This window comes from Cucumis sativus, chromosome 7 (assembly GCF_000004075.3).
Source record: "Cucumis sativus cultivar 9930 chromosome 7, Cucumber_9930_V3, whole genome shotgun sequence".
In the NCBI taxonomy this organism is placed as follows: domain Eukaryota; kingdom Viridiplantae; phylum Streptophyta; class Magnoliopsida; order Cucurbitales; family Cucurbitaceae; genus Cucumis; species Cucumis sativus.
In genome coordinates, this window is record NC_026661.2 from 11,285,203 (window position 1) to 11,302,991 (window position 17,789).

Consider the following 17,789-nt stretch of genomic DNA (forward strand, 5'->3'; position numbering starts at 1 on the left):
ACAAGTATATGCGATATAATCACCGGTTATTAGATTAGATATAGATTTTATGTTTAAATGAGATTTAAATATTAAAAAAATCTAATTACAGATTCATATTTGAAAGCTCGAAATTGATAGAAATAGTCAAAGTTATAAAAAGTAAAAGGGTTTACTTTTGATTTTAAAAACTCAAAGCTTTGACTAAACGATATATTCAAATATGATTTAAATTTTGAGAAAATGAATGTCCATTCATGCTTGGAAGGTCGAAATTAGTTAAGGAGGTCAAAATGATAAAAAGTAAAAAAAAAAAGTCAAAATGTTGACTTTTGACTTTGATTTGAATGGTCAAATGACCATTTTGTCCCTTGCCTTAAGTTAGTGGAAAAAATCCAAGATTTTGTTCGATAATCTCCCTTACTCTTAGTGGGCTAAGTGGAGGTTCACGGTGATGACAAATCCACTAAAAAAATGCAATGGTAAATAATTCCACTAATAGTAAATAGAAAGTGAAGTGTTAAGATTTGGTGAACTAATTATATGCAATATGACTTGATAATTTGTTTTTTGAAAGACACACTCTACCAAAACAAAATTCCAATCTTTAACCTTAAAAAAAATTATTGACCCTTCCAATTCCATTACTTTCTATCTCAAATCTCTCTCTCGACTCCTCCATCTATCAGGTTCCACAATCTGATTATGAGTTTGGAGGATAGTAGGTGATTACTAGTGGTGGTCAGGTCAAGTTTATGTAAAGATTGTCTAGTAAACTTAGCTACAAAGGTAAAACTTCACCTAACCCTAAGTCAATTTAGTTTAGGGTTGCATGTTAACATGGAGCATTTGGAGTAAAATCTTGTTCTAAATTTCGTTGCGCATGTCTATTTTTCATTAACAAATAATTTGAACACCATCAATTATTTCTCAATATTACCTTTAGTGAGCTAACATGGAAACCTAATTGACCTATATATTAGAAGCTCCAATGATAGATGATTGGTATTTAAAATGCTTGGTGTTGTGATAGATGATGTTGTGTGCACGTGGGGTTGATGATATGATGAGGTATGTGAATATGAGTAATGCATATTTAGATGCATTGGTAATGCTTTGCCATAAGTTTTCCTATCTCGAGTCCAAGTGCAATTTAAGCAAAGGTGTCACAAAAATTATCTGAGGTCGAACAAGAAGAATGAACAACATATGGTTAAAAAAATTGAAAAATGTTTTTTGTGCGAGTGTTTATCAAATATTCGAGGTGTGGTTATCTATTAAACAATGAAAAAGTGTGTGTCATAATTTAGAGTGTGTGAGAACTAAGTGTCAACACAAAAAAAAAAAAAAAAACGAGATGAATAAGATCAGAGGATGAAATGAGTGTGAATAAGCCACATCTGTCATATTTCTATGACACATGCAAAGGTTAGTTCAGAAATGAAGAGTTTGTTTATGTCTAAACAACCTCTTCGTCTGCCTTAATGAGTTATACAATCATTTATTTGTTTAAGTAGTGAGTTACTACCACTTGATGCAAATTGATATTGGGATCAAGAGTTAGGAATCATATAGCCATGAATGTCAATGCTTCACATAATTATTACAAAATAACTTTTATGATAAAGTAAGAAATCAATGTTAATAACAATGCAATAGTCCTATCCTCGTGAAAACAACATGAAGCATGCAATGATCATTTGCAATCTTAAATTACACATTGCAAAATCAATAATTTATTGTTTGATTTCACAGTAACGTATTGAAAATTGTCTCTAATAGCAATGAATTGAACAAACTGTTTCAACAAAGATTTGGTTGAAAACATGTTGTGAATTTTTAGTGTAAAGTTGGAATCTATCTTAGACATATCTATGTTTTTTTAAAAAAAAAAACGACTTCCATCTGAATGGATTTATGTTTGAAATGAACTTGAGGATGATGAATCCAAAGAAGTCGCTAAAAGGCCAACAAAATGGACAATAAGGGCAATATGTTGTTCAACGTTCGATGTTATTATATGGTAAATCCATCTAACATCGTTATCATTCCTTATAGCCAAGTCCTTCTCAAAACATTCTATAGGACCTAGACAAAGGTATATATCAATATTGTTCATATCAATAAAACTACCTAACTTGGATCTAAGGACGTTGTACAATTCTTTATAGCACATATGTTCATCAAGTATTATTTCGAACACACTAAAACTTTGTTAGATTCGTTGAAAAAATTATCAAAATAGATTTCAATTCTGGCCATCCTACCAAAAGAAATTAGAACTATATGTCACTATATATTAATGTTGTAAATAAGATGTGATATATATATACTAAATCACATAACAAAACTGTTATAGCTTACAAATATATTAAAGTATATATTGATCATTTAAAATATATACAAAGTGATACTATGCATGTATGATATTCTCGCAGTATATAATAAATACATTGAGAATGTGTCGTTTACTACTTTTTTTAGTAATATTTAGTATATAAATATATAATTTAAACTCAAATTCTGTGGGAAATATGTAGTTTACAATATATTTAAAATATAAATGTTTATATGACTAACAACTTAATATTACTATACGATAAACAAAATAACAAAGCAAAAAATTCGGACTTGTGGTTGTATATCATTATATGTGTAATATTGTATATATGAAGTGGTATATAAGCAATATAATGGAATAAAAAGTTAACAATAAAAGTGGTATATGTGTAAGCAATATCTAGATAAAGTACGATGTATATAATTGCCGAATATTGCGAACAATTGAGGAAAAAAACTAACTGAAAGTTTGAAGAAAACGAAGGGACAAAATATACTGAAGACCAAATAAAAAATGGTGAAGAACGATATTGAAGACACCATAATTGATGCAAGAAAAGAATGAAATTGAAGAAGGAAGAAGTCGTGGTCGGCGCTGGAATAAGCTTCACAGATTCTTAACGTGGTGATGAAAACAATAATATAAATTATACTTAATTAATAAATTATTCTATATTAGAAAAGATTTAATTTTATATTGAATTAATAAACTATTTCCAAATTATTTTCATAATAAAGATGTACATTAATTAATAGCATAAATAAGAATGTTATCATTTACCTCATAAATTAAGTAGGATATAATTTAGGAAATAATTTGAATTTAATTTTAAAAATCCTATATAATTAATAGTTATCGAGAAAAAATATATGAAATCCTAATCAAGAAATAAATTTTAATTTAAGACATTTGTGAAGTTTTTCTGTCTTTTTTTCTAGATTTTTGTCGTTTTTTACCAATTCGATCAAATTGACGACCAAAATAACCCAAATAAGATTTTCAACCCAATCTAATCCAACCCAACTCTCAAATTTATTTTCTTTTTTTAATTATATTATTCATTAACTTAAAATACTTAAATTTGTCTACCAAACATTCTAATAACTAAAATTTCATAAAAACTTAAATGAAACTCAAATGTTAAATATTAAAATTCAACGTATCTATTACAAACTTTAAAAAAACTTCGTATTAATATGTATGAATTATACATTTATAAGTTATAATATATATTTTACTAATATTAAAAATTTGAGTTCTATTCGATCTGACCTATATTTCTAAAATTCTAACTCCACTCAACTTGAAAAGCATATAAAAAATTCAACTTAATCCGATCAAAAATAAAAATTAACCCAACCCAATCCAATCTTTATAATTTGGGTTGGGTTGGAAAGTGAGAATTTTGATGTTATTAAAACAAAAGAAAAAGAGAAGAAAATCAAAGTAATGTAAACATTCAATAAGAGAGATACAAATTGTAAAATAATTTCAAATTTCTAGAAAAATAAATTGTCAAGACCGTCCGGGTCGGAATGCAACCCGAACCGGCCGGTTTAGTACCTGTATAAATATACGTCTTTAGGGTTTTCATTCTTTCTCAAGACTTCACCGCATTTCCACTTCTCTGAGGCCACGGCAGCCATTGGAGCAGCTCAATAATCCTTTTCCCTTGACTCCCTACTACGGTAAGTCGACCTTACTGCTTTCAGCTTCTAGTTTTTTCCTCTTGTCATTCTTTTCCTTTGGAGTTCTTCAATACATTTATCACGTTTTCGGCTTGTGTTTTGGTTTCGCCTGTATGTATGTTTGCAGGAATTAGTTGAAATCTATGTACTTCATGCCTTGGATATTACTCTTGATCTGTTTTGTTATTCAAAATGAATTGTTTTAGGATTGTATCTGAGAATGGTCATGTGAGTTTTGCCTACTTGGTTGTTATTCAAAATGAATTGTCTTTAATATCTTTAATGACTACTTATTCATATATAACATCTTTTACTCGTAAAGTTTGACTCATGTGAAAGTTTTATCCTTTAATTGTTGATAAGTCCTTTCTCATTCAGGGTGTAAAGATATGTTGTTCTGGTTAAGATAACCTATGCAGGAAAGTTCTGTATTTGTTCCAATTATTGCACTTGTGTGCATTTGTATCTAGTTTATTTCCTGCTGTGAGTATGCTTCATTTTTTAGTACACATCACTTGTGCCACTTTACTACAGTTGCACATTTTTGTTTATGGAGCGGATGATTAACGTTTAGGGATGTCAATTTTTTATTGAGAAAACCCTCTCTCCTACTTAAGCTTGGGGAGTTTTTGTTCTAAATGTGGTCAACATAATACTTCTCCTTATTTTAATTTCAATGAAAGGGGAGGACGAATACTTATATTTTCAACCAACCTTCACACCTTTTTTTTTCTTTTTCAGGAAGCCCTGTTTTTCAAAATTGTACTATGTGATCCATATATGTATCTGTTATTAGTGAATTGAATAATAATTAGGGTTTTATTTGAGTAATTTTGAAGTTCAGATTTATTACTTTTGTGGAAAAGTTTGATTACAATTTACACTAATGGAATCCTAAGAGTTTTGTGTTAACATATATCAAGTTTTCTTCTCTCTCTTTTATTTTTTACTCATTAAGTTCTCTACTAGGAATGTTTGGTTCAATGCCACATCGTAGATAGCTAAGGGCAGTGGCCCACAAAGCTATGATTGGACCAAAAACAAGCCTTTCACATCTTGATAGGAAATTGTTATTTCTCAATAGATTTACAGAGCTGTTTCATGTGATTACAATTTTTTCTATTTTCTGAAGTTTTTTTCTATTTTTCTGAAGAAGTTCTCTATTAGGAATGGGCTATCTGGTTAGTTGCTTTTGAGAGAACATGTGGATTGGTGTTGCTAGGTTTCCTTGCCTTTGTAATTTTATCCCTGGAAAAAGCAAAATGATTAGGTATCCTGATATTCATGTTTAAGCCAACTAGTTCTCACTATTTTAGTGTGAATAATTGATCTTCAGGAATCATGGCTGTTGAAATTGATGTGGTAAACCAGGAATTGACCCAGTCTCATCACGATGTGAAGCTGTTCAACCGGTGGACCTTTGATGATGTCCAGGTGAATGACATCTCTCTGGTTGATTACGTTGGGGTTGCACCTGCCAAGCATGCCACCTATGTCCCCCACACTGCTGGGAGGTACTCTGTCAAGCGTTTTCGAAAAGCTCAGTGCCCAATTGTGGAGAGGCTCACAAATTCACTTATGATGCATGGGAGGAACAACGGAAAGAAACTTATGGCTGTTAGGATTATCAAACACGCAATGGAGATTATTCATCTTCTAACCGATCTCAACCCAGTTCAAGTCATTGTTGATGCTGTTGTTAACAGTGGGCCACGTGAAGATGCTACTCGAATTGGTTCAGCTGGTGTTGTTAGGCGTCAAGCTGTGGACATATCGCCTTTGCGTCGTGTTAACCAAGCAATCTATCTTCTTACAACTGGTGCTCGTGAGGCTGCCTTCAGGAATATTAAGACTATTGCAGAATGCTTAGCGGATGAACTTATTAATGCAGCAAAGGGTTCCTCAAACAGTTACGCAATCAAGAAAAAGGACGAAATTGAGAGAGTTGCAAAGGCTAATCGTTGAGGTTATATTTCATGGTTCGTTTTATGTGGCATAGCAAGAGTTTTATGTTCTTTTTCTTGTGTGTGGCCACATTCTTCTAATGAACACTTTAGTGTCAGATTCTATTTTTGGTTTCCATGTTGGGACAGTTCATATCTACTTGTTTTCTAGGCTTTTTGAAGTTTTGATATCATTGTGTTTTTCATCAGAATTAGCTATTGCACGATGTATTTTTTAAAGTTCTAGTGTACTCTTAATTATATCTGTCTGTGTTATTTGGTTTATAGGTCAATTTTTTTTTCTAACTGTATTAATTATTCTATCTTGTTATGTGTGTTTTTACCAATTAAATTGTCCTACGTACTATATTTATGAAATTGGTATATTATTCACTCATTGCCCTTTAGCTTTACGCTCTGTTTCTAAATAATGTTCGTTACCCTTTGGATTTTTGTTCTTTCACCTTTTTTTAATCCAAATTTTACCAATGATTTAAAATATAAATCAAAATTAGTTTTGATTTTGGAATTTGGTCAACAACTAGGGCAAGGAATTAGAAGAAAGTACTGTCTTAAGTCTTCTGGTCATAATAATCTCCTCTTTCACTCAGCAATTCATGCCCCAAAATGGACAGTTTGAAAATTGAGTTAAGAATTGCCAATTCCGAGTCGATATGGATTTGTTGAAAAATGGGCTTTCTGATTTTGGTGTGAAATGTTTGCATGGGGAGGGTTGGTGATTCATGAAAAGTGTTAAATTAAAGTATCATGAACTTTTATAGAATATGTTTCGAGCAAGTAAACGTAGAAAGAGAGTGTTGAAATTTATGTCTTAAAATTCGTAGTTTATAGTTTAAAATTATATTATATTTAATAAAATGGTCATTGATTATTTATTAGTGAAGATTGAATACTATAATAATCTTGAATTCAATAAATTAAGATTTCGAGGCTATATTGATTAAACTAACTTTATGTAGAGATAAAACATGGATCAAGTTTAAGTATATAGTCTAGACGGTCTATAATATATGACTAAGGTTGAATGCCTTATTTTGGGAACACTATGGATACTACATGTTTGTACTTGGTACAAATAATGTGATCATTAGTGGCGGATTCAGAAAATTTATTGACAGAGGGTTTCGAGTTGTAACTTAGAGAAAAAATAAAAATCTGACGGAAAAAAACTATATAAAGAAGACTTAAACTCTAGTTGGAAGGGGATTGATAAGCATAGTTACCACTAAACTGCTTACAAATATTAAACATTAATTACTTTTGTTTATACATATTATATTATATAAAGACAATAAAGTTAAGGGGGCTCGCCGCCCCTGGACCTATACTAAATCCGTCGATGGTGATCAGGAATCATTAATGTGAAGATATGGAAGTGGAAGTATCATATGTTAAGAGTTTATATACGACTGAACCATGAAATAGTCACTTTTATGTTTTAACACCGTTTACTGTTTAAAATCGAATTTTTCGTTTATTAACAACTTAGGTAGCTTAACTTTAATTGTGAGTTAACTATGAACTTCTGTTCACATGAGATTATTCTTTGATCTGCATAGGTTAGGGAAACTCTTCAGTACTGGCCCAATAAACCTCTCATTTAAGGGGTAAAACCAGATAGATAGCTGAGAACATAAGGTGCAAGATGGAATCCACTCCTACTCGTTATAGGGTTAGTAGATAAATTGTTCCTTTAAGCACTAAATCCATGTATTGAATAAGGAACCACACTCTCTCATTAGTTCGAAAGGGGTTCAATTTATAAGTAGACTTTAAACCAATTGAACATTAGAGGAACAGTAGGACTTAAGAAATAAGATGTAATCTCAAGGGTAAAATGCTTAGAAAGTTAAAATTAGTCAAGACAGACAAAATGATAAAATGTCATAATGACCATTTGACTAAAGTTAGTGGAAAAATCTAACATTTTGTTGGATTTAGTGGGATAAGTGGCTACATGGAATGTAAACACCTAGCTTACTAAATTTCACTAATGATTAGTGAAATGTAAAGTGTTGGACTTGATTTTTCACATGCAATAGCTATATGTCTTTTGCCTATTTAAAGACTAATTTTACAAAAGTGAAAAAACTTTTAATTTTTAATTTTTTTGCAAGGGTTATTGTATTAAATGCTGGGTGGAGATTTGAACCCGGAACCTCTTGTCTACAGGAACATACAGGTGCTAGTTGAGCTAAGCTCATGTTGGCTTAACTTTTAATTTTTGACATTAAAACAAAAAGTGGAAAACTCACCTAAGTTCTCTTAACTCTAATCTAATTTCCAATTCTCTCTCAATTCTTTTACTTACCGGGTCCCATAACCCCGTTCTAAGTTTGGAGAATAGTGGGTCAACACGAGTGGTGATCTTGGGTTATTGTTCGTGAGGAGATTACAAAGTTTAGAAAAACTTTGAAGGTATGTTTTTTGTTAACCCTAATATAGTTTAATTAGAGAAATGAGGCACGTTAATTTTTAAATAGTTTAAATGCAATTAGGTTAAAATTGATCTTGTTTTTTGTGACACTGTTTTCTATCAGAGTCAATATATGTTGACTTCACACTTGTCCTTCAGCCAAAGAGAGTGCTAGGGACGGGTATAACAAATACACCAAGGTGTTCACTACATCGTCAACTCCAACTGCTTCTACTTTTCTTTTGAGACCATTGATTTGGTATTTAATATCTAATTCTTCATAAAATTGATTCTTAAACCACTGAAGTTGAGGTCTGCCACAAACTAAGTCATCAACAAAAACTCACAAATGTGATAGACCATTCCCTTTATGGAGAAGCCTTTAACATTTGCTCTATAGGCCTTAACTTCCTTAAACAATATGTGGTGACAATGGGGATATTGAAGACGTAGGTTAGTTTCTACAAATTGGCTAATTGTTCTCCTAAACATGTCAAACACCATTCGCAATTAAGCTTATCTTTACAATGTTTTTTGAAGTGACAATGTGGGAAAAACCTTGTTGCTTGGGCAATCAAGCAATCACCCTCAAATATTTTTGACATGTACCAATTAGTTTGTCTCACCAACTAAACTAAAGGAAATAAAGCAAGTTGAAGTCTCGCTATAAGAGTCCTTTCTCGGCCTCGGCCTCGCTTTGCTCTTGGTTCCTCACTTTAGAAGTACCGTCTCTAACATACCTAGTATTAATATTGTATCTTTTTCACTCTCCACCTTTAGTCTTAATTTCCCTTGTAAATCATTTGCTTTCTCTGGTTTCTTTGTTGATAGTATTTCACTCCTCCCTAGGTTCTTTAGACCATATTTACCTATTCATAATAAAAATTAGTATAATTGTAATAGAATGTTATCAATGAATAAGTAGTAACGGAACTGAATTACAAATGTCATTAGAGTTCTTTTGATCGTGTTTACTTAGAATTATGAATCTATTACACATTTACTGTTACCGTTATCAGTACCATTATCGTTTGATTTTGAATGTAATGTAATGATGATGGTAAATGTAACTGTAAATGTGACAAATTTATTATTCTCATACTGTTACAACAATAATAGTTGTAATGGTAACGATAAAGGTAGTGAGTCTCATGTAATTTTCAAACGCAAACAAATTGAGTACTCTTTATTTCTTCAATCATGTTGCATAAATTGGTTAGAAATTTGGAAGCAAACTTTGTAGTTCATGATGATTATGGAACACTATAAACAACAATAAAATGGAAAAGTCGACCAAATATTTACTGTATGGGTAACAAAATGGAAAAGTCCATGAAACTAATCATTTTTATTTCTCTCTAATTCATACTTTCGTTTGTCCTCCATTTATGTTTTTTTTTTGTCAAATATAAAAGACCGGTGAAAAAAATCGTCCTTGAGATATTGGATAACCAAATCTAAACTATCATTCAAAATCATTGATCAAATCTAAATGATCCTATACAACAAAATCAAAAAAATCGTTGAGATTTGATTATCCAAATTTAAACGAAAACTTGTACTTATTTTTTTTAAAAAAAATGGTTTATCCAAATTTAAATGATCTCGTTTACAAAAAAAAAAATTCAAATTTAAACAATTCATATTAAGTCCATTTTTTGTATTTTCCATTGTGAGCGTGGTGTTCAATTCGATTTATATTAAATTGAAATTGTTTCTTATACCGTTTGATTTAGTCGAATACATTAAACTGATTCTAAATCGAACCAATTTATTTAAATATTTTTAAATATAATAATAATAATAAATATATATATAAGTATAACTTACTTAGGGTAGACGGTAAACTCGAACTTAAACAGCATAGAAAGACGAATACGATACCCTCCAACGTATAAAGTATGTTTGAACATTAACATTTTTGGAACTAAGAAATTTATGACACCATCTGCAAACGTTAATTTAACTTCATTAAAATTCAGATGAATCGAACCGAATCGGTTAATAAAGTTGGACCGAACCGAACGATTGGTGGGTTTTCACTCCTCAGTAACCCAACCGAACATTTCTCCCAGTATTAGGTTTTCGCTTCGTGTTTTCCCCTCCAGTTCCACCAGCTTTGCTACAGCGTTTCTTCATTCGCCGATTCTCCCTTTTTCCCTTGTCTCCATCTTCTCATCTCCCTCACCTCACCGTCGATCTCCCTCACGGTAGTTCTCTCATTGCAGTTTATCGATTTCCGGTGGTAGTGAGTACAAACACCAAAGGTAACTCTTCACCTCTTCCCTCTCTCTCGTTTCCCTCACCGTCTTTCTCTGTTTTTCTGTTCTATTCTTTTGTAAATCTCATTTCTCGATTTCTGAACTCTCTCAGAGTTTGTCAACCATGGCTTCCCATTCCCCTAACCTCGAGTGTCGGATGTACGAGGCAAAGTACCCGGAGGTGGATATGGCCGTCATGATTCAGGTCAAGAACATCGCCGATATGGGCGCTTACGTCTCCCTTCTTGAATACAACAACATCGAGGGTATGATTCTTTTCTCCGAGCTCTCTCGCCGTCGAATTCGTAGTGTCAGCAGCTTAATTAAGGTCGGTCGTATCGAGCCCGTCATGGTCCTTAGGGTTGACAAGGAGAAGGGATATATTGATTTGAGTAAGAGAAGGGTGTCTGAGGAGGATATTCAGGCCTGTGAGGAGAGGTATAACAAGAGCAAGCTCGTTCACTCTATAATGCGCCATGTTGCTGAAACTATGAACATTGATTTAGAGGTATCCTTTTTTTTTTTTCCTTTTAATTATGTGGCTTCTTGAGAAATATCATCATGGCTGTTTTAGGCGTTTTTCTCTAAGTTGTAGTTTCTTGGTTGGTGTTTGAAGTTGTTTTCGTGTATTCTTTTGGTCTAAGTTATCTGGTATTATACGTATAACCTTGAATTGGCCTAGTGATTATTAGTATAGGGTAAGGGAAAGAGTTGAAGCACTGTTAGGGTGTGGTTCTAACCTATGCCAGCCACCTTTGGATTTAAAAATTGGATGAGTTTCTTGATAACAACCAAATATTGGAGGTTCATGTTGTTTACCAGTTGAAGGTGTGTAAGTTAGATTGAAAAAGGGTTCCTAAATGTTCATAGGAGTTTTCCCCTTTTCTTTGTTTCAAATTGGTTTACTTAGTTGGATCCGGTTCCTTTGTACTGACAATAGTGAGAATGTTTTAATCTGGTGGGTTATATCTAGCCAAGGTTGTCTTACTTGAAATTGTGTTGATGACATCAAGTACTTGGTTACTGTGGATGCGTGAGGGGTGGTCAGTGTGCATATTCCTTGTGCAATGGGGCACGCCATGGTCATTATGACATGGCAATCACCATTTTCTTGGATTTGAAGTAGGACACTCATGGCTAGTTTCCTTGATATAGACTAGGTTTTGTTACTTTCTTCTGAAAGAGGGAATTTGTAAGGTATTTAATAATACCACCAAAGAACAAACAAAATACCACCATTGGATATCCTATCTTTGATCCAAGTCCTAGTCCCTTTTTCTTTTTGTTCTCTTGTAATGAACAAGCAAGTGCCCTTCATTGAAGAATTATTCACCCTCTCTGAACAATCAGCTCTGGACACAAATGTAAACTTTGTCTCCCCTCATTGAGCCTTTTGACCACATTTTGAAATGTGTTAACTGTTAATTGGTCTCAAGGTTTTTTTTTATTGGAAATTGGGAGGCATAAGTTTTGAATCTGTATGCAGTGTAATCGTCAATGTACTGAGAAAAATCATGAAATCATAAGCCAAGTACTAGTAAACATGCCCATCAACAATCAATTCCTTGAATTGTAAGGGTCATTCTCATTATCATTAGAACAAATGGAATGTGCCTTTTCTTTAATATTTGCATTCAATAGTTTATTAAGCCTAGGTGGTACTGGTAAGTACAGTAAAGAGCCTAATAACCAGAAATCTTGTTGTATTTCTCTCAAATTTATATTTGGAGCCTTATATTTTAATGAAAAGCCACCAAGTTGATATTATGATTCTTTGATGCACATGGCACAAAAAATTTTGTTGCGTGCATTTTCATGTAGGTGTTAGCCTCCTATGGATAAAAAAGTTTAGTCTTTATAGTTTTTCTAAATCAATACAACATTGCTTGCCACTAGTATAAGTGTGTTGAACTCTTCCTTCTACACAACTCACTACGTCTCTCTTTTGTAACTATTTTCTGTATGTTTATTTTGTGTAGTTCTCTTTGTATAGTTGGGTTCTTGTTTTGTTGGCTGGTTTTGTCCTTTCATTTTCATCTCAATGCAAGTTGTCATCATTATTAAAAAATAGGGACCTTAATATTCAGCAGTATTTTTGTGAGAGGGATCAAGGTTGTTGTTGAAAGTACTAAATTATAATTCTAAGGTGGTATTGTTTTTCTTATAGGATTTATATATCCATGTTGGCTGGCCTTTGTACCGGAAATATGGTCATGCTTTTGAGGTATGCATTCTGTTTTGCTTCCTAAAATAATAATGCATCTTTTGGAAGATTTTAAGGAGTTGACGATCTTTTGTGCAGGCATTCAAGATCATTGTAACCGACCCTGACTCGGTGTTGAATTCTCTAACCCGTGAAGTCAAGGAAGCTGGTCCTGATGGACAGGAGGTAGCCTTGGTCCATGAAAATTGAGGTGTTATTCTCTCAAATTTGGACTAAAATCTGATTATATATTGTATTTTAGGAAACTAAGATAGTTCCCGCAATGTCTGAGGATGTAAAAGATGCACTAATAAAGAATATTAGAAGAAGAATGACTCCCCAACCCTTGAAGGTCCGAGCTGATATTGAGATGAAGTGTTTCCAATTTGATGGTGTTCTTCACATAAAGGTGCTTGTTTGACTTCTTTAACATTTGTTTTTCTTGTTGAAGTTGTTTCATGAAAGATGTAAACACTGACCTATCTGACTCTCCAGGAAGCAATGCGTAAAGCTGAAGCGGCTGGAAATGATGATTGTCCTGTTAAAATTAAATTGGTTGCACCTCCACTTTACGTCCTTACTACCCAGACACTTGACAAGGTTAGCGCAGTCTCCCTCATGATGTTATGGATTGTCATAAATGGATATTTTGACATTTGACATAACAAAAAACTTTCCAACTATCAATCTCTTGAGTCTGGATTTTCTCTAAAATTTAGTGACTTAAAAGCTTCTCAGGAATTACCGAAGGTGGGTCATGAGCACAGTGCGTGGAGTGAACCCTTTGATAGAACAGAACACCAACTCAAGTGAATCTTATTCAATAGAAATAGCCAAAAGACTATTACAAGGATTTTGTCTATCACCAAGAACAGAACAAGAACAAAGACAATTACGAAAGAACATATGGAAACCCTAGACAATACTCTCTGCCTTTCCTCACTCTCAAGGAATAGACATTCCCTTCACACAATTTGCCTACCTTCACTCCCTGACGCCCTCATTATCTAAACCTTCTCCCTTTTCTAATTGTGGGACCCGACCTTAGTAGCTATACATCCCATTACACGTCTCCTTCCTTTGCTTCCCCTCCTACTATATTGCAATATAGTAGGTGGCCTAACATTACTCTCCCTCTCCAAAATTACCTTGTACTCAAGGTGAAAACTCGGAAACTGCTGTTGAAAATTATCACAGATTTTCCAAGTAGATTCATGAGGAGGTAATCCCGTCCAAATAATCAACACTTCCCACACTCTCGTCGCAAGATTCTTCCTATATCCATAGACCTCATCAATCTGGTCACCCATTCGTGAGTTTAAGACAAGTATGGTACCATTTTCTGTGCCTCAAGATGCTTCCCTAACACCCCCTTCAACTGTGAAACATGAAACATTGGGTGTATTGCAGCAGATGGAGGTAATTCCAATATATACGGCAGGGCCCAATTCTTTCCAACACCCAATAAGGCCCTTTCTTCAAATGAGTATGATGTTCAATACTACTTGGTGGAAGTGCCTCCACCCAATCAAATACATCCTCAAATTTGGACAACAACGCGGGTACTGATTCGGCAACTGTTGGTACTTTCTTGACTCCATAACATTTTGCCAACGACATACCACCCTCCATTGCTCTACATTCAACTAGAATCCCTTGTTCGACACTAACCAAGATTTCATCATACTCTTCAAACTCACCCCAGCTTTAGTCAAACTAGGAGATCACTCTTCAACACTACCTTCGACCTCCTTGATTAATTGTCGTGGTCAAATTCAGCCAATCAACATCCGTTACTCCCATTGAATGTATCATTGTATTCCCAAATCACGTCCACTCCCCCTAATTCTAGAGGTAAAGAAGCTATCCTTTAGTCTCCAGTCACTACTTGACAACTCAACTCCCTCACAAATGTCCTTCTCTTTCACCGTCGAACTAGAACCCAAAATTACTCCATAATTCAAAGTTTCCACCATTGGCAAATTTAAAAGTGATGCCAATTTTTCTGGAATAAAATTGTGTGTCGCTTGACAATCAATCAATATAATCACCGTTTCTTGAATCTTCCCTTGCAGCTCCATAGTACTTGGATTCTCAAGTCAACTATTTTGCAATGATAACCTGCAAAATACCTTTCATCGCAAACAAAGCCCTTTCTCTCTTCAAGCTTGAAATTCAGCATCAAACAACCTTTTTGTCGGACCTTCACGTCAATTACCCACCATCGCTGCTCCTCTTAGTGTAATTGTACGCATTGGTAACGTTTCTATCGGTTTAGTATCTTTTATCATTGTCGGCAAATTAGGTTTAACAAAATTCAATTCAGTTTAGGCCTTACCTTCAATAATTTTGCCAAAGCCTGCTTCATTATCCTCAACCTCTCGATTTACACTCGTTGGGCTAATTTCATTATTTGTGCAAGCTCAACTGGTTCTTGCCTCTGCCTTCATCCATGGACTAAGCCCATTCATGAATGTTTCCTCTAAAACTTCCTTTGGCGAATGCGACAAGGGCGCTACCAGATTTTGATACTCAATGCAAGTCTCTTGCTTAATCGCCAAAAAAGGCCTACAAGTTGATCCTTCCCTCACAGATCTGAAGCGAATCAACAATCTCTGCCTCAATTCCTTCCAATCTTTGAAAGGTTCACACTTCTCTTCCGATCTAAACTAATCTAACACTTCTCCATCAAAGCTGATAACTGCTACGATCATCTTCCTCGTCTTCGACAATTGATCCATTCTAAACAACCATGAATCAGGATCTATGTCGCTAGAAGTTAGCATCTCTACTTTCTTGAACTTACTTCGATCGTTCATACTCATTGATCCTTGTTCAAAACTACTTTTCACCGACTTTCCCTTACTTGCTGATTCTTCCATACTTCTAGTAGTAGTTGAACGACTCTTCAAAATTCCTTCTACATACATCATTAGCAACTGTTGATATTTCTTCACCTGAACTCCCAATTGCTCAATGCTCCTTGTCAGCGATGAAAAATTCTCCTGAGTTACCAGCAAGTTTGTATCTCTACTTGTAAGCTTGACATTTCTTGATCAAACACTTCCAATTTCTCCTCAAAACTGCACCATGTTCTTACTTCTCACAGCAGGTTGATAGAACACCAACTCAAATGAATCTTATTCAATTGAAATGGCCAAAAACTATTACAAGGATTTGGTCTATCGCTAAGAACAGAACAGGAACAAAGACAATTACGAAAGAAAAAATGGAAACTCTAGGCAATACTCCATCTTACAATTTGCCCCTTCACTCCCTGACTTCCTCACTATTTAAACCTTCTCCCTTTTCTGACAAAATGTGCGACCCAGCCTTAGCAGCTATACTTCCCATTACACGTGCACAACCTTTGCTTCCCCTCCTACTATACCTTTTACCATTTAATTTCTTCCATTCCTAATCAAAAGGGATCTCCTTTCCTCTTATGGGATGAGATAGGTGATGAGAAAGACACATCCAGCGAGAAAAAAAGGAAAATAAAGGAGTGAAGTGACTTGATTCGTCATTTACCTGTAAGATTGAAAGCATATTTTATTATGAACTTGTATCTGGAACAATAATGAATATAGCACATTTAGTCACCTGACACCTATTAATCCGTAAATACAATGGAGTGTAACAGAAGTCTACATACCACCTTCTTCTAGAATCGTCTTAAGACCTCATAGTAACTACAAAGAGTTTGAGTTAGAAACAGTGATTGTAGAAAAGAAGCGTACTTCAGTTCCAAATAGGAACTTGCAGATCTATTGGTGTAATCCACCTCTTCCAATAGGCTGTTGAATTGAAGTTCTAGGATTTCTGGGTTTATGTTTTTCAAATGACATCTTTGCTTTACGTTTCCATTTGTTATTTCGTGTGGAATAGGAGCAAGGAATCACTGTTCTTGAAAAAGCTATTGCTGCTTGCACTGAGGCAATTGAGCATCACAAGGGAAAGCTTGTGGTGAAGGAGACACCCAGAGCGGTGAGTATTGTCATTTATGCACATTCCATTATCAACAATTACACTTAGTGTCAGCTCACATCCTATTTTCTCCAATTACTACTATAGGTAAGTGAAAGAGATGACAAATTGCTTGCTGAGCACATGGCGAAGCTACGACAAGACAATGAAGAAATCAGTGGAGATGAGGATAGTGAGGAAGAGGAAGACACAGGGATGGGAGAAGTCGATGTTGAGAATGCAGGTCCTGGGATCACTGAGTAATGATTGTTGTAGGAATTTTGTAGGAACAGAGAAAAAGGTTTCGCTTCAAGAGACTGACATACACTTGAGTTATTACAATTGGGAAAATTAGCATGTCTGTATTGTGCTCTCATTCTTTCTCTTGATATCAAATGATAAAAGCTTATGTGGTTCTCTTTTTGAGTGTACTTTTGCTATTGTCCAAATCATTTTTCTCTAATGTTATTTTGTATTGGAAATAAAAGTCATTTCAAAAAAAAAGAAATCTAAAATCATCTAAAACTTTTAAGTATTGGTTGGTAGTGTTGCAAATGTAGTAGTTAATATCAAAGTATTTGCAAGTATCGCACAATGTAAAAGAGCTTCTAGATATATCTTAGAGTGTATCAGTGAGAGACTATTTCGTTAATAAGAGTATCTAATAGATTTTGCCATATTCTTCTATGTGAGAACACCAAAATTGGCCATCGAGATCTCTTCTTTCCTCTTTGGAGGCTCTTCTCAACAATTTAGCATCAGACTCTTTCAGCTCTGGGTCTCTGTTCTTGTGATCATTTTGTTGGTTTTGTAGGTAATTGTTAGAATCGTTCGTGTTTGAGTTTCGTTTAGAAATTTTAAACTAGGGTTTCAACTTTCAATGTGTTGTTGTGATGTGGTTTTAATTTGTATTTTATATTGAACTAGGTTTTGGATTTGTTAGGTAACTGATTCATTGATTAGGTTGTCAG

At 34.0% G+C, this 17,789-nt stretch overlaps 2 protein-coding genes and 1 non-coding gene across 3 annotated transcripts; all 3 read left to right on the forward strand.

The window, feature by feature from the left end:
• The first annotated feature begins 3,893 nt into the window (after window positions 1–3,893).
• On the forward strand, window positions 3,894–6,257 carry LOC101209436 (40S ribosomal protein S5). The gene is made up of 2 exons (XM_004139764.3): window positions 3,894–4,008; window positions 5,345–6,257. The coding sequence occupies exon 2, from the start codon at window positions 5,350–5,352 to the stop codon at window positions 5,971–5,973; it is 624 nt and encodes a 207-aa protein (XP_004139812.1). The 5' UTR covers window positions 3,894–4,008; window positions 5,345–5,349; the 3' UTR covers window positions 5,974–6,257.
• LOC116405340 lies at window positions 4,986–5,123 on the forward strand. Its single transcript, XR_004218543.1, has one exon. It is a non-coding gene; the product is annotated as a small nucleolar RNA snoR2/U65 (small nucleolar RNA).
• A 4,186-nt stretch (window positions 6,258–10,443) lies between the features above and the next one.
• LOC101209681 (eukaryotic translation initiation factor 2 subunit alpha homolog) lies at window positions 10,444–17,251 on the forward strand. Its single transcript, XM_004139765.3, has 8 exons — window positions 10,444–10,655; window positions 10,762–11,157; window positions 12,817–12,873; window positions 12,952–13,038; window positions 13,115–13,261; window positions 13,348–13,452; window positions 16,741–16,839; window positions 16,927–17,251. The coding sequence occupies exons 2-8, from the start codon at window positions 10,774–10,776 to the stop codon at window positions 17,080–17,082; spliced, it is 1,035 nt and encodes a 344-aa protein (XP_004139813.1). The 5' UTR covers window positions 10,444–10,655; window positions 10,762–10,773; the 3' UTR covers window positions 17,083–17,251.
• The last annotated feature ends 538 nt before the right edge of the window (window positions 17,252–17,789 follow it).

What these genes read in the sequence shown, in the direction of transcription:
- LOC101209681 (XM_004139765.3), top strand. Translation starts at nt 10,774, where the DNA reads ATGGCTTCCCATTCCCCTAACCTCGAGTGTCGGATGTACGAGGCAAAG. An exon ending in CTATGAACATTGATTTAGAG is followed by an intron (nt 11,158 to 12,816) that starts GTATCCTTTTTT and finishes TTTTTCTTATAG; the next exon opens with GATTTATATATCCATGTTGG. An exon ending in ATGGTGTTCTTCACATAAAG is followed by an intron (nt 13,262 to 13,347) that starts GTGCTTGTTTGA and finishes CTGACTCTCCAG; the next exon opens with GAAGCAATGCGTAAAGCTGA.
- LOC101209436 (XM_004139764.3), top strand. Translation starts at nt 5,350, where the DNA reads ATGGCTGTTGAAATTGATGTGGTAAACCAGGAATTGACCCAGTCTCAT.